This window comes from Brienomyrus brachyistius, chromosome 2, assembly GCF_023856365.1.
Source record: "Brienomyrus brachyistius isolate T26 chromosome 2, BBRACH_0.4, whole genome shotgun sequence".
In the NCBI taxonomy this organism is placed as follows: domain Eukaryota; kingdom Metazoa; phylum Chordata; class Actinopteri; order Osteoglossiformes; family Mormyridae; genus Brienomyrus; species Brienomyrus brachyistius.
Window position 1 is genome coordinate 47,731,530 of NC_064534.1, and position 25,584 is coordinate 47,757,113.

The 25,584-nt window shown below is 48.1% G+C and overlaps 2 protein-coding genes and 1 long non-coding RNA gene across 18 annotated transcripts in view; 2 read left to right on the forward strand and 1 right to left on the reverse strand.

Moving 5' to 3' along the window:
* The first annotated feature begins 443 nt into the window (after nucleotides 1–443).
* On the forward strand, nucleotides 444–7,486 carry LOC125721560 (L-serine dehydratase/L-threonine deaminase-like). Of its 2 annotated transcripts, none has more exons than XM_048997534.1 (8): nucleotides 444–581; nucleotides 1,624–1,798; nucleotides 2,204–2,243; nucleotides 2,942–3,081; nucleotides 3,164–3,255; nucleotides 5,485–5,712; nucleotides 5,842–5,966; nucleotides 6,068–7,486. In XM_048997534.1, exons 2-8 carry the CDS (start codon nucleotides 1,646–1,648, stop codon nucleotides 6,262–6,264), a joined length of 975 nt encoding a protein of 324 aa, XP_048853491.1. In that variant the 5' UTR covers nucleotides 444–581; nucleotides 1,624–1,645; the 3' UTR covers nucleotides 6,265–7,486. The 2 variants fall into 2 exon arrangements, with proteins under 2 accessions (XP_048853491.1, XP_048853490.1); XM_048997533.1 differs by lacking the exon at nucleotides 444–581 and adding an exon at nucleotides 833–1,000.
* Nucleotides 7,487–10,137: 2,651 nt separating this feature from the next.
* Nucleotides 10,138–25,584, reverse strand: part of LOC125721396 (probable E3 ubiquitin-protein ligase HECTD4) — a 52,750-nt gene continuing 37,303 nt past the window's right edge. For all 15 annotated transcript variants that reach the window (XM_048997366.1, XM_048997362.1, XM_048997355.1 and 12 more), the window contains exons 57-76: nucleotides 23,817–24,022; nucleotides 23,305–23,435; nucleotides 22,677–22,882; nucleotides 22,197–22,376; nucleotides 20,287–21,695; nucleotides 19,637–19,844; nucleotides 19,255–19,478; nucleotides 18,931–19,076; nucleotides 18,215–18,318; nucleotides 17,961–18,084; nucleotides 17,599–17,789; nucleotides 17,301–17,447; nucleotides 16,822–16,941; nucleotides 16,536–16,691; nucleotides 15,720–15,823; nucleotides 15,415–15,636; nucleotides 15,128–15,294; nucleotides 14,826–15,021; nucleotides 12,193–12,415; nucleotides 10,138–12,015 (exon numbers count right to left, since the gene is read on the reverse strand). In XM_048997366.1, the coding sequence (XP_048853323.1) occupies nucleotides 11,879–12,015; nucleotides 12,193–12,415; nucleotides 14,826–15,021; nucleotides 15,128–15,294; nucleotides 15,415–15,636; nucleotides 15,720–15,823; nucleotides 16,536–16,691; nucleotides 16,822–16,941; nucleotides 17,301–17,447; nucleotides 17,599–17,789; nucleotides 17,961–18,084; nucleotides 18,215–18,318; nucleotides 18,931–19,076; nucleotides 19,255–19,478; nucleotides 19,637–19,844; nucleotides 20,287–21,695; nucleotides 22,197–22,376; nucleotides 22,677–22,882; nucleotides 23,305–23,435; nucleotides 23,817–24,022 (4,601 nt within the window). In that variant the 3' untranslated portion in view covers nucleotides 10,138–11,878. The remainder of the gene's footprint in view (nucleotides 12,016–12,192; nucleotides 12,416–14,825; nucleotides 15,022–15,127; nucleotides 15,295–15,414; nucleotides 15,637–15,719; nucleotides 15,824–16,535; nucleotides 16,692–16,821; nucleotides 16,942–17,300; nucleotides 17,448–17,598; nucleotides 17,790–17,960; nucleotides 18,085–18,214; nucleotides 18,319–18,930; nucleotides 19,077–19,254; nucleotides 19,479–19,636; nucleotides 19,845–20,286; nucleotides 21,696–22,196; nucleotides 22,377–22,676; nucleotides 22,883–23,304; nucleotides 23,436–23,816; nucleotides 24,023–25,584) is intronic.
* On the forward strand, nucleotides 21,555–23,477 carry LOC125721591 (uncharacterized). The gene is made up of 2 exons (XR_007385843.1): nucleotides 21,555–21,672; nucleotides 22,176–23,477. It is a non-coding gene; the product is annotated as an uncharacterized LOC125721591 (long non-coding RNA).

The window sequence follows — 25,584 nt, forward strand, 5'->3', positions numbered from 1 at the left end:
ACTTCTGTGAACTTTATGACAAAGAAGTATGAAATAAACTTGGGTTAGAGTATGAAAAAAACAGGGTTAAGGTAGTTCATTAGCTTTTCATAAATAGTTTTGAATCAATCCAACTTGTGGGTTTAAATCCAGTCTCAGGTGCTTCAGTTTGATAGTCGTTTTGTTAAAACCGTTATTTTTTTTTCCTAATGGATGTTTATTAAATACAATATGATGTCTGTTAATTGAAGAAATGCACACCTTTTCTGGAAAGAGTGCTCTGTTTGTGAGGATGACTGAACAATTACCGAGAAGAAAAGGTCGAACTAGAGTTCCCCAAAGCTTTTAGTAAATGACTCACCGGCCAGTCTCTCGTCATTCTGGCCGGTTCAGTCGGGTTGGAACCTGACGTATAGGCGCCCTGTAACGCACCAAAGAGTTTGCTCACTGCCGTCATATCACTAACACCCCCGTTTGTAATGCCGCCGGTCACAATTCGGTCACAAAACCGATTGTTTTGGTTAATGTACATAGAAGAGTCAAGGCAAGTTACATCTGTTCGTATGGACTGTGAGCGATCAAGTGCATAAAAAGTATTTAAGGTAATTAAATCCAACAAGTAAAATATATCAAATGAACTAATAACCGTCTTTATTTTAGAATTAAATGCATAAGGATAAAGGATGCACGAGTAAATAAATAAAATCCCATATGTTTTGGAAACTTAGGCCAGAAGTTCTCACCTGTGTGTGTATATAATATTATTTATTTTAATCTAATTAACATTTACGGTAAGTGATCACGGGGTTGAAAGCAGAGGTGTGCCGTACTGTTTGAAAGGGGATTGGCTGTACAAGGCTGTTCCCACTCCGTTAGCCCTGAAGTGGCTGGTATATAACTCGGGGCTGCTGCTTTCGGGACACCGCGGGGTGATGAGAGTGAAAAGCGGGTGCAGTACGGACTGAAGGACGGAAATCAGTCTGGATACGGAAGAAAAACCTACATCTTATTTGCATAAGTCGTATGTATGCTTTAGGAAAAAAAATATTTCTGAAACGATCCATCCTATTACAACTACAAAAACATTATGTTAAATAACTATTTAAACATGAATTCTTTATGGGAAAAATATGTATCTCAAGATCTATGTTGTTAGTCCATCAAAATATAACAAAGATGAAGTACCTTCGTGAGACAGTCAGAGCAGAAACTGTTATCAGTAATGCCGTGATATGACGTTAAATGATATCGATAGGCAATTATTGTTTGCAGTTTTGTAATTTTGTGTAAAAATTGTTTGCGTAAATATGTTGTCTTGTGTGTGAGTATGTGTGTATATTATCTATGGAATGTTAAAAATTGTATGTAGAAGTATTTACACAAATTGTATAAACACTGAAATGAGTATACGAGTAGTTGTGGAAATAATATCTTGGCTTAATCCAAAACAGCTAATACCGTATATTGCAGGGCAGATAATCGTATACTGGGCCGATTAGTGTACGATGAAACGATATCTCACATGATTGAAAACAAGGTTTTCATATAACACAACCGGTAAAACCCGTTCATTATTCACGTGTGTCACAGTAGTCTGGGAGGTGGAGTGGCCAGGCTTATGTAGTGTTATTATTGTCTGATCAGGTCGGCTAGCCCTTCACTAGCCATGAGCTCTTCCCACCCTCTGCACATCCACTCCCCCTTGCGCGAGAGCCTTGCCCTGTCCAAGGTGGCGGGGACCCCCGTGTACCTGAAGATGGACTCCAGCCAGCCCTCGGGCTCCTTTAAGATCCGCGGCATTGGTCACCTCTGCAAAGCGGTGAGGGGCTTCCTCTGGGAATCCGTCGTCGTCCCCGCACATTGAGCTGGGGGGTTGGGGGTCTGAAGGGAACGGGAGGAACCAGTCCAGACTGGTTTGAGGTCATTGAAAAGTACTGGGCTGACAGTGACTTACAATTCTGTAAAGCATTTCTTTCCGTTATTATATTCAGTTTTCATTCACCTAAAGTTATCAGGGCAGCATGGTGGCTAAGTGGTTAGCATTGTAGCCTGACACCTCCTGTACTGGAAAATCAGTTACGAAAAACAGGTGAATGACTGTAAAGGTAGCCAGGCACATTTATACAGCCCAAAATGAGTCGGATTACATATGACTGCTTATGGCCTTTGCTGCTGTGCAGCCCACCGGCTGGTATGCCTGGTATGATGTGTCGCTTTCTTGCAGTGGGCGGAGCGAGGCTGCAAGAGAATCGTGTGCTGTTCAGGTGAGCAGGCCGCCAGGACGCCCCTGCAGGCTTCCCTGTGCCTTTTCTTATTATTAGTGCCTCCCTGCCCTGACACTTGAAACACTTATAAAAAGTGTCTTAATGTTCAATATCAATGGCAAATATACTGCTAATGAGCCATATGTCGTTGTTGGTGTTGGTGGGCAGTGGTGGCTTGATGGTTAGGGAAGCGCACTTGTAATTGAAAGATTGCTGGTTAAAACCCTCGACCAGCAAAATACTACTGAGGTACCCTGAGCAAGGTACCACCCCCAAGCGCTGCTCCCCGGGCGCTGAATTAGCTGCCCCCTGTTATGTCACGATGAACATATGGGTCAAATGCAGAGGTCACATTCTGTTGTGTGCTGTGGTGCCAATTATTAATTTTATTATTTTTTAAATCCTGAGACGGAGCCCCCGTGGTAAAGGCCGAGACATCAGGACAGGTTTATAAAGGAATATTGCATAGTGTCCTGAATATTTTGCCTATATTTTCTCCTTTAAAATCATTCCCTTCAGATTGCAATAGAAATGTTCATTGCCTATGGCCAGAGGTATCTATTAGCAGGGACAACACACATATTTGCAAAGCCACATTGATTTTAGCAGATGTCGTTGTCCGACGCAGCAGGGGACACCCCCTCGGGTGGGGTTCCGGGGTTGGGGGGCTTTGTCCTGAACACCTGTGTGTGCTGCAGGTGGGAATGCGGGCATGGCGGCTGCCTATGCTGCCCGCCACCTGGGCATGCCTGCCACCATCGTGGTGCCCACGGTGACCCCAGACTTCATCCTGCAGAAGATGAAGGACGAAGGGGCGGCCGTGACGGTGTACGGCAAGGTCAGCCTCCATCATCATCGTCGTCGTGGTGACATTGGCTCACCGTCACACTGCCCGGGTATAAAAGCCAGTATTTCCACAGATGCTGATGGACACTCTGGATTATGCCAGACAGCTCATATCCAACAACCCCGACTGGGTGCTCATCCCCCCCTTTGACGACCCTCTCATCTGGTGAGGTCCTAGAGCAGCAGTCATGTGATCAACAGCAGCTAGCATGGCATAGTGTAATCCCTAAATCACACAACTGTCCTCAAACCCATTCAAGTTCTGCAAAGAAAACATTTAAGATTATATTCACTTTATTGATTCTGGGGGAAGTTGTCGTGTAAACAGCAGGAAGGTACATAGAGCTCAGACAGAAAACCAGACAAGGAGCAAAGTGTAAAATGGTGTAAACGAATCAAAAAGGGTATAGTGCTCAAATGGAATATGCTGAAAAACAAAATATTGCCGAATATTAATGAAGCAGATAATTATTAAGAAGAATAAATAAATTAGTGGGTGGTATAATTGCACTTACAGTATAGAACCTCCAGCACTCTTTTTGTCCTATAGCAGGAAAAGATGGGTGGCATTCTGATCTCTTATGGCTGGCGGTGGGGAGGGAGCTGGCATATAGAAGGGCGGCAGGTAGAAAGGATCCCAAAAAGTGCCCTTTAATGCAATGGGGTGGAATGAGCCAGTGGTTGTGATATTTGTAAGAACAAGCATCAAGTGTTTACACAATAGTCAGTCAGCAGTCCAGTTGTTCAGCTTGTTTTAAAGCTGTGAAACAAGCTCGTCATTGTGGTGATGGGCATTATCGCTGCGTGTCACTGGGGAAGGCCACCCGTCATCATGGTGATGGGCATTATCGCTACGTGTCACCAGGGAGGGCCTCTTCTCATTGTGGTGATGGGCATTATCGCTGCGTGTCACTGGGGAAGGCCACCCGTCATCATGGTGATGGGCATTATCGCTGCGTGTCACCAGAGAGGGCCTCTTCTCATTGTGGTGATGGGCATTATCGCTGCGTGTCACCGGGGAAGGCCACCCGTCATCGTGGTGATGGGCATTATCGCTGCGTGTCACCAGAGAGGGCCTCTTCTCATTGTGGTGATGGGCATTATCGCTGCGTGTCAGCGGGGACGGCCACTCGTCATTGTGGTGATGGGCATTATCGCTGCGTGTCACCAGGGAGGGCCTCTTCTCATTGTGGTGATGGGCATTATCGCTGCGTGTCACTGGGGAAGGCCACCCGTCATCATGGTGATGGGCATTATCGCTGCGTGTCACCATGGAGGGCCTCTTCTCATTGTGGTGATGGGCATTATCGCTGCGTGTCACTGGGGAAGGCCACCCGTCATCATGGTGATGGGCATTATCGCTGCGTGTCACCAGAGAGGGCCTCTTCTTATTGTGGTGATGGGCATTATAGCTGCGTGTCACCAGGGAGGGCCTCTTCTCATTGTGGTGATGGGCATTATCGCTGCGTGTCACTGGGGAAGGCCACCCGTCATCATGGTGATGGGCATTATCGCTGCGTGTCACCAGGGAGGGCCTCTTCTCATTGTGGTGATGGGCATTATAGCTGCGTGTCACCAGGGAGGGCCTTTTCTCATTGTGGTGATGGGCATTATCGCTGCGTGTCACTGGGGAAGGCCACCCATCATCATGGTGATGGGCATTATCGCTGCGTGTCACCAGGGAGGGCCTCTTCTCATTGTGGTGATGGGCATTATCGCTGCGTGTCACTGGGGAAGGCCACCCGTCATCATGGTGATGGGCATTATCGCTGCGTGTCACCAGAGAGGGCCTCTTCTCATTGTGGTGATAGACGTTATCGCTGCGTGTCACCAGGGAGGGCCTCTTCTCATTGTGGTGATGGGCATTATCGCTGCGTGTCAGCGGGGACGGCCACTCGTCATTGTGGTGATGGGCATTATCGCTGCGTGTCACTGGGGAAGGCCACCCGTCATCATGGTGATGGGCATTATCGCTGCGTGTCACCAGAGAGGGCCTCTTCTCATTGTGGTGATGGACGTTATCGCTGCGTGTCACCAGGGAGGGCCTCTTCTCATTGTGGTGATGGGCATTATCTCTGCGTGTCACCAGGGAGGGCCTCTTCTCATTGTGGTGATGGGCATTATCGCTGCGTGTCACCAGGGAGGGCCTCTTCTCATTGTGGTGATGGGCATTATCGCTGCGTGTCACCAGGGAGGGCCTCTTTTCATTGTGGTGATGGGCATTATCTCTGCGTGTCACCAGGGAGGGCCTCTTTTTATTGTGGTGATGGGCATTATCGCTGCGTGTCACCAGGGAGGGCCTCTTTTCATTGTGGTGATGGGCATTATCTCTGCGTGTCACCAGGGAGGGCCTCTTTTCATTGTGGTGATGGGCATTATCTCTGCGTGTCACCAGGGAGGGCCACTCGTCATTAGTGCGGGAGCTGAAGGAGGATCTGGAGGTGAAGCCAGGCGCAGTGGTGCTCTCCGTGGGCGGCGGGGGCCTCCTGTGCGGCGTGGTGCAGGGCTTGCGAGAGGTCGGCTGGGGGGACGTGCCCGTCATTGCCATGGAGACCGCTGGCGCGCACAGCCTGAATGCCACGCTGCGTGCAGGACAGCTGGTCACCCTGCCTGAAATGACAAGGTAGGCCAGCCGCTGGTGAGTCCGTGCCCATCAGCCACGGAGATACTGTAATGATAAGATGAGGATCAGAACATGAACATGATCAGACTATGCAATGGGTGAAGATAGTTATGGGTTCCTCCCGTACAGCATTGCCACGACACTGAGCGTGAATAGAGTGGCAGCTCAGACGCTGAAGCTGGCTACTGAGCACACGGTCTTCTCGGAGGTGGTGACGGACCAGGAGGCCGTCAAGGCCGTGGAGCTCTTTGCAGGTGACTTCCTCATAGACGATGCATTCACGCCCAGCCGAGACTTGGTAAACTGCCCACCCAGGGGCAGATTTAGACCAACCTCTGCATCTTTTCCTCTACAGACCACGAGAGGACCTTGGTGGAACCAGCCTGTGGTGCCGCCCTGGCGGCCGTGTACTCTAATATCATCGATCGGCTGAAGACGGAGGGTAAACTGCCCCAGGATATGGGGCCGGTGGTGGTGGTGGTCTGCGGGGGCAACATCATTGGCTTAGGGCAGCTGCAACTGCTGAAGAAGAAGTTGGGCTTGACAAGCTAGGCTGTTAGACCCCGCCCCCTCCTCCTCCAGCACCTATATCTGCAGCTATTGGGACAGACCAATACACCCTTCAGCCTCAGTGTCCATAAACCCACAAAGGGGACACTGCCAGCAGTTTCACTGGAGAATGCCGGGAGCCTCATTAGAGGCATTTAATTGTATTTCATTTTAATCTAGATGTATTCATTCATATTATATTCATTGTTATACTGAATGTAAATATTTTTATAATGTCATGTGGTGTAAGTAAAAGGGGGTATAAATCAAGAAACAAGGCAAATTTAATTTATGACGCAATTTACAGCAAATTTGTGTGCCTGTATGGAAGTGGGTGGTTCTCAGGCTTTTTATCCCAAGGTCTCCATCAGATTTTTTTTCAATGTCAGAGGTCCAGAACAATTTTTAATGGCAAAACAGCATTTTATGAACTTTAATGAATTAGCAATAACCTTTGATGTAGACGTCTATATATAACAAAAATGGGAACTTTAACGCACGCTGATCATTGCAACTCTGTCATCGGGGGTGGAGATTGACGATTTATGTGTGCACGAAGTTTGGTGGTCCTACATTGTATTTTTCTGTTCAACCAACATGAAGCCTTTTTAAATTAACCATTTTGATTCATAATGTAAAGCCACAGGCCTTGCAGGCCGCACTGGTATGACCTCTGACATACAACCATGTTTGGTCTCGTTTGAATGCTTACAGTACAACGGGCACAATACGCTCAACCTTAATGTGGTATGTTCTCACATGAGAGAAATATAGAAAGTAAGACAAAACCCACCAAAGTGGAGGATCTTATTACCTGTTGGAACAAAGGAATTCCCACGTTCCTCCTAAAGCAGTTCGATTGGCTGAGGGTCTGAGAATTGATAAGATCAGCAGTTCTACAGGACACATACACAAGATCAACACAGTCCCTAAAATAACCAATCGTAATACTTGGTCAGGAAATTTAGTCTTCAAGGACATTCCGTCACTTGGTTTGGAATACTTAAGGAAGAGCTCGAGAGTAGCAAAGGAAGACCCTCTGTAATCAGAGCTCCCCATAGTGGGATATTTTCTGCAGTTACTCTGTGCCCGCTCAGCTGAGGTATGTAATTGTTTTGACTTGATGGTATAGTTTAGGAATTTGTGGCCACATGTTAGAATTACATTAATGTTATATTTGGTTAAATTAATGTGTATTAATTGTGAATAAACTATGTTTTGATTACTTCTTGGCTGTCTGACTTTGCTAACCACTGTTTCTAGTAGATTGGGGTTATTTCTGTCAAACTACCATTTGGCTCGGGTATATGAGCTTCATTACATCTAACACTCTTTTTGCAGTCTCTGACTCTACCGAATCTGACTGGTTACGGTGAATACCGGCTCAGCCTCCGAGGCGCGCACACGCCGAGTTACGGTGAATACCGGCTCAGCCTCCGAGGCGCGCACACGCCGAGTTACGGTGAATACCGGCTCAGCCTCCGAGGCGCGCACACGCCGAGTTACGGTGAATACCGGCTCAGCCTCCGAGGCGCGCACACGCCGAGTTACGGTGAATACCGGCTCACCCTCCGAGGCGCGCACACGCTGAGTTACGGTAATTTTTATGACATTAAGTTTCGACTTATAGAGACTGAAAAAGGTCAAAATAATTGTTTTTTGTCCCTACAAAGAAATATATACATAACACCCTCCCCCCTCCCCCCCCCCACGTACGTGCACACACACACACACACACACACACAGATTAGGTATCAATCTTCGTGGGGGTCTCTTCTATCATATGGGCATAACTCTCATCCCAACCTTAACCCCTACCCTGCCTCATCCTAAGCAGAAGTAGCCAAAACCACAAGTAACCAAATATTTGATGGTAATACACCTAAACACTAATATATATAATACAATATGATTATTGTCACTTTTATACGTGATTAGAAAATTTCCTGTTTATTGAGTTGATACTGTAAAACCATTAACAAAAATTCCCATTAATAATTAAATATATGTAATAAACAAAATACATTAAGTATTAGAATGATTTAATGAACACTCAACCTCATAACAGGCACCCAGCCCCTTTACATTAAGAAATGTGACATAATTGAATGTGATGGGGTTGAATATGACGTGACTGAATGTGACGGGGGTGAATGTGATGTGACTGAATGTGACGGGGATGAATGTGATGTCAGTGAATGTGACGGAGGTGAATGTAATGTCACTGAATGTGACGGGGGTGAATGTGACATGACTGAATGTGATGGGGCAGAATGTGATGTGATTGAATATGTTGTCAGTGCATTGAGACTTGCATCCAGGGGCGCTGCTAAGGATTTTGGGCCCCATGAAAAGAATCTTGACAGGGCCCCCAACACAGTTTATTGGGGGCTTCTCTGGGCCCCCTCTCAGTCATGGGCCCTGAGAATCGTCATCGTTTACCCCACCTTTACAGCGCCCCTGCTTGCATCTGTAGGTGCATCACATAGTATTATTAGACATCTTTGTATATCATAGCTATAAAAGTATTTATGAAATTAACCAAGTTTTCCCCCTAACAGTGTTGAAATTCTGAGATTGACAAAGCCCATATGTGCATAAAAACGACAAAATATTTGTTAAAAGTGAAACAAAAGCTCACCACTTGCTGTACCATGCTGTCAAACTGATCAGACCATTATTTTATGGGGATGGGAAAGTTGCTTTACAAGGTTGAATGAAACACAAAGGCACAGGTAATCACTTTAATTTCTCTGAAAATCCATGTTTTTTGAGAAAATGTATAATGCATGAGAAACGGCCACCTTAATTCAATTCAATGAAAAGGTTCATTATTTAACATTGTTTACTCAAAATGATTAAAGAGTTTAAAATGGTTAATGGAGACTTTCATAATAATTCAAGGAACAACCATAAACTTTGAAATTAAAATTTATTTCCCTGTTCTACTGCATATGCAAGAAAAAATGCAAGATGTGGTAGCTTTTTATCTATGTTCTGAGAAGTCTTATCAGTAGGATGTCTTGGATATTAAAAGTACTTAAAAGGCACCAAGACTGTAGAATCACTCTAATATAACGCGGCTGCTCTTAGATATAGTTACGTGAGATGAGGACCATGATGCATTTCACAGGCCTCAGGAACAGACAAGGGATCAACAAGGATTAATAAATAAGCACTGCTGTGACGAAGCTTCCCCGGAGCATGCATCACCTACCGCATGCAAGGCATGTGACTCGGTAAATTGCTCTGAATTCTCCAGCCAGTTGTGGGCGTACTGCAAATTTGAGCTGAGTCAGAAATGTTTGTCAAAGGGTGAGCAGGACAAGGTGTTTTACTGCTTTTGCTGGATTGGGCAAGTTTAGAGGCTGTTCCCTTAATGCCACAACCTGATTGGTCAACAGGTCCTAAGGAAGGAAAATGACCAGGCTCCTATAAATGAATCATAGCCGTTAAGCAGTGTCTCTCTACCATCTTGCTCAAACCTTCGATGTACAAAGCCTGCCCAGAATTCTTCACATACAGGATTAACGCAGACACTGATTCCTGTGCAGCCAGCCCTGGAAGATTTGTACCGTTCAGCCGAAGCCATTTTCAGCCGAAAACATCATCTGCAGGTATCTGGAGGAAAACCGGGAACCACACAGGGAATGTAACAAGTAAGGACGAGAGGATGACATGGCTTAAGCGATCACATGCTTAATCCTGATCTCACTGTTGACTTTTCTTTTTGAAAAAAAATATTATATAATGGATAGGGACAGCCAACCACAATGCTTTACAACAACAGAACAAAAGCATACAGATTATTTTAAATTTAGCTGGTGAACAACATTCATTTCTACTTGGCCAAAAAAAACAACAGACACTGAGCAATTACATCAAGACAACCTCTTTATTGTTACACAGGAATCTCGAAGTCGCTTTTTCCTCCTCTGTAGAACTTTATTCAGACATCCGTGTTAGATTCTGATGTGCAGAGGGTAGACAGAAAAGTTAATCCAACCATAAATAGTAATAAATATCAAGTAAATGTACAGCACACTTTACTGCAACATGTGTGTGTCCTTTTGTCCTCAACGCTTTCTTTGCTAGTGAGAAGCTTGGTTAGCAGCGTTTATCTGTCACGGCTATCCTCACCTTTAAAAGAACTAAACAAAAAATATATATATATATTGGCAAACAACCAACTCCTGTCACTCGGGAAAATGACAGCACCTCCCAGAGGAGCCGGCTGTCACAGCACGCGGGCCAGGCAAAGAAGACGGAGCCTCTCACTTACACAACATAACGCATTTTCACCAAAGGAATAAGGAACATAGAATCCATCTGAGATACAATATTTAAGTGATACATTACTGGTCATTTTCAAAACTGGAAAAAAGTGAGGGAAGAAAAAAAAACCCAATGCAGACCATTCACATTCAGACAATTTTTATAACCTATCTGGAAGAAAATAAGAAACCCTAAGTGAAGTGAAACTGCCTTTTCCAAGGCTGTCAAAGTCAAATGTAGAATACTATTTACATTTCCTTAAAGTACATGTTTCTTTACAAAGCGGAAAACGTTTGTTTTGGAGGCGGCAAAAAAAAAAATTACCAAAAAAAAAAAAAAAAACAAAAAAAAACACAAAAGCCTGTTTGCTGGCCCTCAGCTAAAGGCGATCACTGATAGACCAGGCCCTACGGAGGTGGGGGGGGCACCTGAGCATCCCAGAATGCACAGGTCTGGCTAAGCAGCACACTATCTTCCTTTGAGGGGGGTGGGGGGGACACACCACCCCCCACACTTGTGTCGCCAACAGCTAGTCAAACCGAAAACAATCACCCTCTACAGTCCAGTGCAGGGGGGCAGCTTTGCTTCGAATAATACTTTTATACATGACGTCTTTATAGATTTGAATATATGCACCCTTTAACATAGGTAGATAAGTCGTCCTTTAACGATGCAGCTTTTTATGCAGAAATATACAGTGTCGTCCACAGCGCTGCCCGCATGCTAGGCCTGCACTGTAGATGAGCAGCCAGCAGGTGGCAGGACCCCGATCTCGGCACACCTCCGAAACGGGCCACATCCCACAGCCAGCTTCATCCCGAGAGCACAGCGAGGCTTTGAGGAGGACCTGTCACACCTGCTGCTTTAATGAAGAGGATAGTAGGACAGTCATGACCCTCCCACTTCACTTGGTGGCCTTTGACCTTTCACCTCTGTACAATTTTTTTTTTTTTGGCATTTTGATTAGCAGTGGCTGGAGTCCCACAAAGTGACTTCCCTCTCCTTCTTGAGAAGGGGGTGGCATCCAGAGCCAAAACAGAAGAATAGAGAGAGAGAGAAAAATGGGGGGGGGGGGATGGCCAAGGAGATGGAGATATTTCACAAAATGCCCATAATACACTTCAGGTACGGAACGCCCCATTGTTGGGACATACAGCAGAAACGTGTGTGAGAATGTACACCATTGACTACTCCGGAGATGCCTGAACACACGGTGTTCCCGTTAAAAAAAAAAAAAAAAAAAAATTAAAATTAATTTAAAAAGGTCTAACACCGCCTCTCTTTCCTCAAAAAGGAACCCTGGAGAAAACACAGGGGTGGGAGGGCAGGGAGGGGCCGCCCCTCAGCCGCTAAGGGGGTCTTCGCGGTAATGGATGGCGTAACGCAGCTTCTCCAGCATGACCTCCAGGGAGGAATACTGAGGCAGCTTCACCATGAACATGCAGGTCTCCACGCGGATGTATCGCGAGTCAGGCGAGCCTGGTGAGGAGGAAGAAGGGAAACCACGGAAACAGGCATGAGCATGGGATACGCCAGACCACACGTCACTGGTGCTCTTTAACATGCTAAACCCCATCCCTTTCATCACCCAATGAAATTAAGCCTCTGGCACGAGGGGGAGGGGTTTCCTCTTGCTTAGAGGTTTGGCCACCATACCTGCTGCCCCATCAGGTGGCGCAATCTTCATGGGGTAGGGGGGCACATGGGCCGTGTCGGGCCCACCATCCCTGCAGGGGCAGGTGAATGGGATGCGCTCCTGGTTGCAGGCAAACTTGATGAACTTGCAAAGCTCCTCTTGAGTGAACATCTCCAGGGCAGTCCAGAAGAACTCTATGTGCTGGTCGGTTTCCATGAGGCCCACTTGGTACATAGTGTGTGCCTGGAGAGGGATGAAGAGTTAGGGCTGTGCTGTAAGCAGCCCTTACTGGGCCCCCTTAATCAGAGGGGCACAACTAAACCATCATCTCCTCACTGGGGCACTTCCATAAAGACAAAGGTACGTTTGCCCTTCTGATCACAGTGCAGGAGGGACAGGGGATTCCCACAGTTCATATTCATAACTCCACCCATATCCATACAGAGAGAAAAACAGTAAGGTATTTAAACATCTTGCATGACCTTTCAAAACCTTGCCTCAAGGCTGGTTCATACCTCTCTGCATACGGACATACGCATACGAAAAAGTTATTGTAAGAAATGCAAGACTCCATGGTCACAGAGACGTGAGTTTTAATTTCATTTTTTTTACCAAAAATTATTCATTATTATTAATGCATTTACATTAACAAATATGAAATAGCTTTAATATTTATTACATGATTTTATGTGATCCAAATCATTTTCAGTACTGTTTTTGGCTTACATGTCATCTATGAGCCTCCACGATCTTTCAGCAAGCTCCCAAAACATTCCTGTTTAATTGTCACTGCTGACTCGTGAAAAAGCAGAACTGTGAATGCCACACTTATACCCTCTCACTATATTATTACTTTGCATTACATATTGTCTATAAGAAGATGGAACAAACAATATGAAGAGATGCATGATATATATCTTCACATACCGAAATTACTTAAATGATCAACATTCAAAGTCTGCAGCCCCAGAGCTACTACTGAAGTAATGGTGGTGATTGCATGGCACAATCAGCCATTTTCTGCAGTGGAGTTAATCTGCACCAGCAAGCTCAGCAAGTTTCACTGCTTTTTCTAGTTGAAAAGAAAATGTGCGGCTCAGTTGTCCTTGTGCTGCACTGTATCTTAAAATGTCATATTCAACCCTGTCTTTTGTGAATTTGTATGGATTGGTAGCTTTTCGTAAGATCAATAGATCTCAATGAACAATACGTTTTACTTAAGTACTTTGAAAACCAGGGCCGGGTTTCCCAAAAATGGAGACTCTCAGCATCTAATGGAGACTCTAAAGATGTATCTTACGAAAGGTATTTGTTTTCCTACACATTTCCTGAACAATCTCTTAAGAGTGCTCAAGGGAGAGCTTCTTAAGTGTGACCTTAATAGCTGCCGGAACACTTGATTGGTTGACACCGATGGCTTAAGAGTTGATCATTTGTTCCATGCAGTAACTGTTTCACTGCTGTATGAAAGAAAGTGTGAGAAATATGTCAATAAAGTGTCAATATCGGCAGAACTGCTGCCCCTTTCCCAAATAGTAAATAAGCACATATTTTTTTTCTTTATTTATGTAAGTCTATACAGCACTTTGGTCAACCTCAGTTGTTTAAAAGTGCTCTATAAATGAACTTTGATTTAATTTGATATAATAATGAACAGAGCATTCCTTTTCTGTCATTATGAATCCGTGCCACTAAGGCCAATTTGCTGCACATTCAGAGTACAAGGACAAAACCTAACGAAGATTGTAGTCATGTATCAGACAAAAATTATTTTATCGTATGGATTTTAGTTAAGTAATTTTTAGTTAACTGTATGGTGGTGCAGTGGACAGCACTGTTGCCTCACACCTCTGGGACCCGGGTTCGAGTCTCCACCTGGAATCTCCTCGGAGTTTGTGTGTTCTCCCCATGTCGTTGTGGGGTTTCCTCCGGTTTCCTCCCACAGTCCAAAAACATGCTAAGGCTAACTGGACTTGCTAAATTGCCCGTAGGAGTGCATGTGTGTGTGACTGGTGTGTGAGTGTGCCCTGCGATGGGCTGGCCCCCCATCCTGGGTTATTCCCTGCCTCGTGCCCATTGCTTCCAGGATAGGCTCCGGACCCCCCCCCCACGAAGTATAAGCGGTTTGAAAAATAGATGGATGGATATTTGGGTATGAAACTGTACCCGTAACAATGCTAGTTTTATTTTAAATGAACAGTATGAGCCAACGATAATAATAAGAGACAGCTAAGAGAGGCTCAGACCAACCTTAAGAAAGACATACTTAACTAAGAACATTTCGGGAAGCAAGTCGCAGTCTTAAGAGACAACTTAAGGTATAACTTACGAACGACACAGCATTAAAGATTTGAATAAGCCGACCCAGGATTTTAACTTTTGCTTGAGTAGTATTTTTACTGGATGCCTTTTACTTCTGTTTGAGTTAATTTTTAGAAACCACACCAAAATGTGAGTACTCTTTCCACCACTGTTTAGAATACACACACATTGTGAACAGTTCCGTGTCCATTCCACATGTCAACGCACAGCAGTCCTTGTGCAGAGAAGTATGCCCCAGCTTTTAGGATCAAAACAGCTCTGCACAGCGCATATGAATATATCAACCATGTTTTAAATGTACATTAAAATGGTGGTGGGCCAGGGACAGTACCTTGAGGAACTCCAGGTTGATGTAGGGCAGCCCGCATGTACGCAGCTCCACTTCCAGGGGGCTGAGCAGGGTAAGCAGCTGCAGAGGGATGATGGAGCCGAGCCCCGCCCTGACGGCCGCCATGCACTCAGCGTTCTGTAGCTCGCGTAGCCGCAGCGCCCTCACTGCACGCGCATACACTTCCTTATTCTCCCAGCTGCACACACACAAGCAATTCGCATTCATATAGCTGCATACATTCACTGAGGATTCACAAGCACGGGTCACCCCACACCACAAAGCCACTGCTCTGCGAGCTGTACCTGACGCAGAGGCTGCGGCCCCCAGGACACAGCTCCACGTCCTCCCCAGTCATGGTGACATAGGTGAAGGTGCAGCACGGCCGGCTGGGTGAGTCGGGACTCTCGCCTGAGTGATGCTGGGAGGAGATCTCCGCACATAGAGCCTCCAGCTCCGCCTCCTCGCTCACCTGCGGTTCAAAGAATCAGAATCAGAGGAAGCCAAGGAGTAGCCATGTTTACTGTGGGTTAGTGTCTACAGAACAGGATATTATCTCTTCTGAGCGCCCTTGGGCGTCTCGTTCTCCTACGTTATCAAACTTCTTGACGTAGTTGTAGGTGATCAGGTCTGCCTCCTGCAAGTCAACATCAGGGTCCAGCGGCTCTCCCACGAGACCCTTCCAAAATGAGCCCAGAAGGTCCAGGGGCAGCGGCACGTCAGCCCGGATGGCGATGCCTAGAAGCTGCCCAAAGAAGTGCAGCAGCTGCTCTTCGGCATAGCTGATGGGGCAGGGCGTCAGAATGTACTTCCCCTGGTGTACACACAGTGGGAGCCAGTCAGCAATGCAGAATGCAGCACTGCATGCTGGGACGGTGGGAGGAGCAGGGGAAGTACCTTGTTCCGGTTAGCAGCAGAGCTAGGGCAGGGCAGCAACAGGGACAGGGCCGAACTCTGGAGCTCCTTACACACCTGCCACAGGAAGTGGCGGAAAGAACCACCTGCGAAGAGGGAGACACAGCATCACCACCTGGCAGGGCAGGGAACTAAGATATGCAGTTCCATCATCGTAAACATGCAGCTATACACGTTTAGGAAGTCAGGTGATTACTGTGCCTGTCCAGCAAACCATATTACGTCTATAATTAGCAACACACTTTTCCTGCTTTCTTGCAACAATAAACCTGCGCCTTCCACCTCCCCTCTCTGTGGTTTTATCTCCGATGCCCAAGAGGGAATTTTTAACTTTTTTTTCTCCTTTTTAAAAACTCTATCCTCATACACCATGCCCAATGAGCATCCATCCCTGTGTCACATGGCTCAGGTCACTGCCCTGATTGGACTGATTCTGACAAAGGAGCTTGCAAAAAGTGTTTGAATAAAAATCAACACAAACTAAGCAAAAGCAAATTTTCTAAATTGGCGTAATTAGTAGCTACTTTATTTATACACTTGCTCTATAAGTTTTTTTCAGCTGTAATCTTTCAGATGTACCACATTTGGAATTTTGGCCATGAAATGAAATTCTGAAAGAAATTAGAGGAGGCGGCTGTGAGCAGACGAGCTCCTACAGTAAAGCAGACGTGTTTCACCGGCAGGGAGACGTCATTTGCAAGCACCCCCCACGCCGCCCCCCACCCCTCCAGCCTTCCCCAACACTACAGTTTTTTAAAATCCCCGTCAATCAGCCAGCTTCCCGTGGCGTGCACTCACTGGTGCCATGCACCTCCTCCCCGGTGAAGCGGATGTTGAAGGCGTAGGTGGGGTCGCCGCCGCTGGCCAGTTTGACGCAGAGCTGCGAGGATGGCACGCAGGACAGCTGCCGGGCAGCCTGGCAGAAGTAGGTGTTCTCCGAGGAGCGGATCTCCCCTACGGATGTGAGCACGCACACCGCACACACACCGAAGTGTCAATGCATCACAGATGGGAAGTAGGAAATTTGATGAGAGAACATCGCAGGTTCAGTTAACCGTTTGCTCTCCTTCTCTCCCTCCCTCACCTCCCACGATCTCCAGCGGGTCCAGGGTGATCTCAGGTGCGGCGTGGTCAGCTGTGCGCTGCACGGTGGCATTCAGCATGCGGTTCATTACCGTCACTTTGGTGTCGTAGAATATCAGTCCTGTTGATCAGTGAACAGGATTATGGGTAATGGCCTCTATGCGCGGAGCTCCATGGAGCATTAGCCTCCAAGTGTCACAGATCAGAGCTAGATAAGCAGATAGTGGGCCGGCTCAGATATATAGTATGACCTGGCAGGGGGCTTGGAGAGGAATCACTATGATACCACTGACTGACGCTTTCACCTGACATCTGTGGTTTTCAAACAGAAATTCAAGCATGCTTTCTATTGCTAAGTCAATATTTGCAAAGAATTAATTTTAAAAAAGGGAAGAACAGCAGCCAACACAAGAAATATAAAAGGCAGATGTGTAGGATGGGGTAAGGCGTGCATGTCCACCCCTGGGTGGCTGCTCTCACCCTTGGCTTCGCACAGCAGGGCGGCGATGCTGTTCTGATAGCTGGTGGTTTGTCGGAGCTCGATCAGCGGAAGGAAGAAGCTCTCCAGGGTGCTGTTGAGGGACTGGAGCAGGGCGAAGCGAAGCCGGAGACTTTCACTGGGAACACCTGAAATGGGAGAACAAGGATCTGCATTGCAAGGGCCCTGCACTGTTGCACTAATGCTGCTGCCGTGTGTGTGTGTGTGTGTGTGTGTGTGTGTGTGTGTGCGCGCGCACATGTGCTTGGGGGCGGGGAGGAGGGGGGATTGCACGCTAACCGAGGAGGCAGGCCACGCGCGGATCGGCTGCATCTGCTGGGTCCAGGTAGACCTCGTGTGGGTGCAGCCGGCTGGGGGTGATGGCCAGGTGTCGACACAGCCGGTTGACATGCTGCACTAATGCCACGTCCATCTCCAGGGTCCACTTCTTAGAAGCCTTCTGGGCGTGGCGAGTATCGATGCAGGTACACCTGGGGGGGCGAGGGGGTTCACACATCACCACACAGGTTCATGCATGCTGTTATGTAATGTGAAGTAAACCCCCTGAACACAGTGAAACCTCACAGAAGCACCCTGGTACGCAGTGAACTAAACACCAGTGAATAAGCACAGACAGCAACTCCCTCGCTCACAAAGCCGACCTCTCAAAGTGCAGGTCGTAGCCACAGGCCAGGATGGCCCTCCAAACACTGCGGATGTCCTGCTTTGCACGGTCCACTGTGAACCTGTGGAAGCCCTCCAGGGTCAGGTATTTTTCCTCGGGGACTGGAGAGAGACAGCAGGAAACTGGGAAGGGTGTTCACACTGGACACAGCAGACATGACCGCATCTTACAGTCAGCTAAACCTTTTGCCGAATTAGCTGGAGCTCTCCACTCTGCTAGGACCACAAGTACCTTCCTGCTTCTTGGCCGGCGATTTCTCCATGTCCTTCTCGTCAGGCCTAGACTTTTCTGGAGACTTTGGCTTCAGGACTGGCTTCTTCTCACTTAGCGCGGTCCTAAGGGGTGTGGGAGAGAGGGATATGCTTTAGCTTCCTCACCAATTAAACTCAGGCCTGACGCTGCTGATGAGTTACATGAGAGTTTAAAAAAGCCATCATCTCAGGACAGGAAGGAGCAGAGAAACGGGACCGTTAAAGCTCTCCTGAGTGTGGGCAAAAGGTCAGACTGCCATTTCAGAAGCTTAAGAACAACCCTGAGAAGAGGTGGGAAGTATTTTTAATGCACCACATGTGTTTGCCTACACAAGTCACACAGATACGAATTACGAAACAAATTCTCAGCTCATCTCCATCTGTACAGAAATGGGCTAAAAGCCGCTGGGAAAAACGAACTCCATTCTTTACCATTTCAGCTCAGCATTATCTGCTTTGATACATCTTCCAAGTCAATGTGAGAGATCACTGGACACTGGTGTGTCCAATTTATAAACTTAACGGCATTCAAATCTTTTTGTCTTGAATGATTTTCTAGAATCGGACCTGTGAGGCCTGACCGTTACATGACATGGTGAAATACACCACAAGCAGCAGGACAACCTGGAGGAGGGTAAGAGGCACCAAACGGAGGCAGCATGATAAAGAAGCGTGGGGGGGTGAGATGGCGCTCACCTGACGCTGTTCAGCACGGACTTCTCCTTAGTGGGTGGCTTGGTGACTGGCCGCTTGGTGCTCACCACCTTGCCCTGGTGCTGCTCTTTGCCTGCTTTGCTGTACTTGCTCTTGCTGGGCTTGGGAACGCCATATTTTCGGAGAATCTGTAAGCACATAAGTAGGCACCTAAATGAGGCATCTAAGAGGAGCTGATGTAACGACATGGTGGGGTAATAACTGCCACGCTTGACAAAATAACCAGGCAGGACAGTATGTTTGCATGGATCTGGGACACCGAAATCCTGGAGGCTGACAGCTGACAGGTGAAAGATGCGGGACTACCTGAGTGAGCTGGTCCTCCAACACCTTGTTGGGGGGCCTCACATTAGTGAAGAAAAGGTGCAGCAGGTTCCCAGGAGTCTGTGCGTTGATCTGCTCCTTGCTCAGGTAGATGTCGGACACCTTGATGGGCTTGGCGGGGGTCAGGCTCAGCAACTGCTCCGAGAGGACGCAGCTCTTAAAGATCTCCATCAGCACGTCACGGGCGCCCGGCACCAGCTTGTCACCTGATCAAATCACAAAGCCGGCTGCTGGTCAACGGATCCATAAGATAACATTAAAAAAACAATGACGGGCCTCACTGTCTGCCTGTCTGTCTGTCTGCAGACAGACAAGCAGGCAGGCAGGCAAACAGGCCACCAGGCAGGCAGGCCAGCAGACAGACCTCTGAGGGATTTGTCCATAAAATAGTCCTCCAGGGCAGAGCTTCCCTGCGTGTCAAACAGGCTCTGGTTCACACTGGAGGCAGTGAGGATCTCCTCATTCGTCATTTCCATCAGCTCATCCTCCCCTTCCAGGCTGGACAGGCCAATCAGGTCGCTGCTGTTGAAGAGGCTGGCCCGGATCTTCTCCACTTTCGCCCGTGCTCGTACCTGTTAGGGGGAAGAGCTCACAGGCGTGACACATGCTCCACCACATCCCACCTCAGTAAGACATAAAGCACTTCTGCATATGTATCATGTAGCTGGGGACACACTTGGGTATACATTTGTAATCATTTTTAACATGATGACATTAAACGCTGCAGGATTTGGGTATATAACTCCCTTGATTCAGATAAACATACAAAAAAGTAACAACTCATACTGCTATTATACTGACACAACAACACATGATGCATTATGGGGGAAGGCTGTCTGTCATCCTACACTAGAGTGGCATCATCCTGTCATAGTATTCTCTCTGGTCCCTTCGAAATACCTTCATACATCAGATGATTATGGGCAATTCCAAAGTAAACAGGATAACTATCATCAATGTATGAGTTGCACCCGCAGTGTTAGCGATCAGGCAAGGGGAAGGCGAGAGACCCACCTCAATGACAGCATAGCCTTTAATGGGCCGGCTCATGACAGCATTGTTATCCAGCGAGGTAACAGTGTACATGGAGCCCCCGTCGGACACCGAGGCACTGTCGCCACTGTCCAGCTGCTCCCCCAAGCTGCCCAGACTGCCCAGGCTGCCGGTGCTGCACAGCGAGATGTCCAGGCTCTCCTGGCTGGACACCGTGTGCGGCTCCAGGAGCCCCTGCTGCGGCAGAGGTCCGGTGGCAGCGATGGTGGCGGTAGCGGCGGTTGGGGCGGCCATCAGCTCCTGGTCCACCGAGAGCTCGCTGGCGGTGCGTGACACGCCCTGAGAGGAGCTGCAGATGGAGGTCTGGCTGGTGGAGGCGGAGGCGGTGACACTCATGGCGGGGGTCACGCTGCTGGAGCTGTCGGGGCTTTCGTTCCCCCCCAATGAGGGTGGCCGCTCGGGCCCAGGGGTGGCGGCGGTGGCGGCCTTGGCCTCTTGAGCAGCCGGCTTGGGCCGCTTGGGATCCTCCTCCTGCAGTGGGATGAAGATCTCATCCTTGAAAAGGCCGCCGTGAGCATTGCAAGCGCGACGGATGGCGGCGCGGACGGTAGCTTCCTCCAGGTGCGTGGGGATGCCGGACAGGACCAGCAGGCGGCTGTGGGCAGTAGGGCCGACCAAAGCCTGACAGGCGTCTGCAATGGCGTCACTGGTGACGCCCAGTCCCTGCGGGTCCTTCTTGGCCAGGTGCCGCAAGATCATGAGCAGTGTGAGGCCGCGGTGGAACCAGAGCATGTCCTCTGGCTTTCCAGCGGTTATGCTGAGCAGGGCGCCGTCGCTGTCCGAGAGGCGGGGCCCGGTCCCCACCGAGCCGGACACGCCCCCTCGTTTGCTGGAGGCCACAGCCGCTGCAGCCACGGCGGCCGCTGCCGCCCGATCTCGCTTCATCTTGACCTTCTTGCGCTTGGACAGCAGGCTGGGGCTCTGCGGCGTCTGCCCCGGTGATGAGGAGGACGACGAGGAAGAGTCACTGAGGCTGGGCGTGGCACCGGAGGACAGGGCGCCCATGGCGGTGCCGCTCATGTTCAGCGGGAGTGTCACCTCGGCCACGGCCAGGCACACCTCCGTCAGCGCGTGGAAGTAGGTGGAGAAGCGTCCTTGCTCGACCCCGAGGCCAAGGGCCCCGCCGGCCGAAACCCCGGACCCCGACGCTGCCCAGCACTGCGTCTCGCGGTCGTATAGCTTGCGCAGCTCCGTCTGCAGTGCCATGAGCACGGCCAGGCAGGGGTTGAGCAACAGCGCGATGGAGCTGGAGATGCCAGTGGAGGTGCGCCTCTGCTCTAGCTGGTGGATCTTACGGAGGAGCTCGGCCAGAAGGTGGAAGGCCAGCTCCTTGATGCAGGGCGCCAGGTCGGTGGTCCACAGCAAGCCGCCTGCCGAGGGGGGGGCACAGGGGGGGAAGCAGCTAAATAGCAATTTATATTTTATCAATCTAAGTGCCAATGGGAAGCTGGTATTGCGGGGATAAAGGAACCAGACTTGCATAATGGGGTCAGAAAAGCTACTTAACCAGAATTACCTGACATGTAAACATGCAGGTAAGGTGCATAACTGTATAAAGTCACTTGAAACACTTACATTTCTTATTCTGCCCCTTCTGTGTCATATAATGAAGACTTTGCCACATTAAACTGGCGTAAAGCTTTAAAAGTTTAACTCGCAGTAATGAATATAATTATGGCCTGGAAATCTCAATGTGTCTCATGGGCAGTGGAGAGGTGATACAATGGTGCTATAATCTGATCAGGGCAAAAGCAGTGAAATCATTACCAGGCTTTTCCAGCTGTAAAAAAATCCCCTCTACCGAGCATGACCCACAAAAGCTGTCTTATTTATCTTCTGCAACAATACAGGTTCATGGGGCTCTGACCCACCCAGTAGCTCCACCACTTGCAGCAGCACCGAGGAGGGCACAGTGTCCGGCTCATCCTCCGCCCGCTCGCCCTCCTCGCCCAGCGTCCACGTCAGCAGCTGCTCGGCAAAGGCGAGGGCCAGCGGGAACTCCAGCGGCAGGGAGTGCAGGGCCAGCACGGCTCCAGGAGGGGGCGACACGCCTAGGGGACAGTGACACCACACAGTGCTGTAGACTATTTATCTGACAGCTGAAATTTCTGATCATATGCCACCCAGGTCAACAACTCCAGTATCGAGTCAGACTCCTAAATTAGCATAAATATAAGACCTATTTGTCAAATAAAAATACTTTCTAGGCAAACACAAATTAGCAAAAACTGTAGCAACCACAGGAACAGGACTGGTTTAGTCAGGTATTCACCAAAGACAAAGGCACTGACCAATCAGAGCAGTTCTTCACTGGGACACACAAGACAGGGCAGCCTGTTCAGCAAACTCACCCAGCTTGATGTGCACCTTGTCCGTGGGAATGATGATAGAGGGATACTGGTTGGTGGTGGGTGGGGGAGTAAGGCCCGTGTTAGAAGGTGAGGCATCCAGCGGGTAGCACACGGCCTCCGTCAGGCTCAGCTGCCCATTGCGTCGCACCTTGTGCCCCAGGCCATACACCATGACTCGAGCCCAGGGGGCCTTGTAAAGGGAGGAGCTAGGGAGACATGTGGCATGTTCATGTCAGCCCACTAACACATGGCGATTGGCCAAGGCAATACACCAATCAGGGGACACCACAGAACTTGGAATCTCACTGACTGCCGCCAATCGAATCCCTCAGTACAGGTCAGGAAACACAAAGCGTTTTAAAATTGCTATTCATGAGGTCGTATGGTCCAGACAAAGCCAACATCGTGGCAACATTAAATGACAATAATCGTTAGCATAGGTGATTACAGGGATAATGACAGAAATGATTAATATTTCTGAAGATTTCCCCTCCAATGCATTGAGACTCACATACAATGAGATCAAGACTAACAGATAAGAAACCCTGGAAAATACAAGTTCATATACTGAGAAAGGAATAAAGAATGAGAGAGAGGAAGGGAGGGAGGGAGAGAGCAAACCACGCACTCTTTGCGGCATCCTAGCTGGCCCTCCTTGCAGGACACGACGACAAAAGCTGCACCAGGGAAGTTCACGTCCATGCTGACCTTGGACTCCGAAACGGGAAACTCCTCCGATGTAAACTGCTCGGGTGCGTTCTTCAAAACAAACAGAAATTAAAAACATTTACAATCTGTTAACCCCGACAGTGTTAATGAGTGTTATGTGATTCAGAGTGTTGAGAGATGTCAGAATCAGGAAAAGCATGGGAATATGCTTTTATTCCAAGAGAATGTGAACAAGAGATCCCTCTCAAATGGAGCTGAGAGAATTTACATGGTTCACCACTGCAAGGCAAGCAGGGGTATGAGATGTTCAAATCTACAGAATACTACATGCTGGGGCAGCTGATTGTGGCTACACTGGACTTGTGACCATGTAGAAATGGCCAATTACCAAAAGTGGTGCAGCTGTGAGAGCTCCCAGTGACACCGGTGTGAGGTCACCACCGTGCTGCATTGAGGGTAAGGCGCCCTCACCTGCAGGAAGGAGCAGATCTGCTTGGTGAGCTCCAACAGGCTCTCCTCGCCCTGGTGCAGGGCGCGTGTGATGGCCACCGTCAGCCACTCCCGGATGGGCCGCGCATTGCCCTGGTAGAAGAGGTCTGTGGGTGAGCAGCTCTGGCCCTGCAGGTTGTGCAGTAGCGACTGAGCCAGCAGGATGGAGGTGGAGCTAATGGTGCCATCTGCAGAGCAAAGAGGGGAACTGCACTCAGGTAAGGCTGACAGTAAATGATACTAAAAGCATGACGTTAAATGGTCTCCCCATGAAAGTTTCTCTTCTGTAAAATGATAATACAGGAGAGAAATTTAATCCGAAGAAATTCATGACAGACTGCTGATGACACTTGAAAATTGATTTTAAGAGGGTTTTAAATGGCTGATGGCCTTAATTCAGTCTTCCACTGCAGAGAGGATGCTTCAGACTTTCTCACTGTCCATCATTTTGAGGAACAGGGTTCTAAAAATTCCATAATTTATCATTACCTGTCATTTTTATTTTCATTTATAATGATAATAAGATATCATAGCATTCTTAAACATTAATTCAATTTTTAAGTAGTACACAGAACGAGGTTATAGATTATGCATTTGGGCATGGAGAGAACAGACAAAGAGAGACATCGACCATGGAGTCGCATTTCAGGTGGACACCACATGAAGCAGATGAATGATTTTTTCCCCCTGCAGTGACAATGGAACACTGCTTGCCCTGTCACACTGGCTGCCTCTGGCTGTTAAACGTTATCAGTATCGGTGCTGTCCCACCAAGGTCGAGAAACCGGGTTCTGAGATCCTGGGACGCCGTGACCAGGAGCTTGGGTAGCCCATGGCTGTCCCACCACGCTACAGGAACGGACACGTTTCTGCTAAATAAGCACGGGATACACAAAAAGCTGCCTTCTACATGTCATTTAACATGAAACTACACCCCCACCCAAAAACAATGGAGGATGAACAAGTTTACTGGGTGGGATCGATCCTGATCAAAATGGGACACAACCTTTTATTTATATTTTATTCATACAGCCCGTAACATGTGTTTTAAGGCATTATTAAATCTTGCCTGCCGATCGGTCTTACCTTTTCCACAGAATAAATAATGATGTAACATGTAATAAGCGCTGGCAAGGGTCACGGCCACCACCATAAACAAAAGTATATCGGCTATCAGATTGAATTTTCTGAGGCAGAAGTATGGAGACACAAGCAAAATTCATTAATGCCATAAATCCATCCATCCATCCGCCACTAAGCAGGGATGCCCAGAGCACCCTCTCCACTGCTACGCCCTCCAGCTCCTCCAGGGGGACACTCCGGGAGGTGTCCAGGAGGCATCTCACATAGATACTCAAACCCCCGCAACAGGTTCCTTTTGATGTGGTGGAGCTGAGGCTCTACTTTGAGCGCCGCCCAAATGTCGCAGCTCTTCACTCTGCCTCCAAGGCTGAGCTATTCATTAATGCATTAAATGTAACCGAGGTAAAAAATAATTCCACCTTATCGGTTTTTGCTCCACTACTTCTATTTCTTTTCCAAGCACTCGCAAAAAGCTTCCATGTTACCGCCGGTGCTTGTGGTCAACCAACCAGCAAGTCTATCATGCATGTGAGATCAAATACAACACTAGATAACTGCTAATTTAAATGCACACTCACCACCAAATGGACAGGGATTAAAGTTACGGTAGATCGCCCAGTGTTCTAACCTGTCAAAATGATAAATGGCCTTCAGATTTTTCCATCAA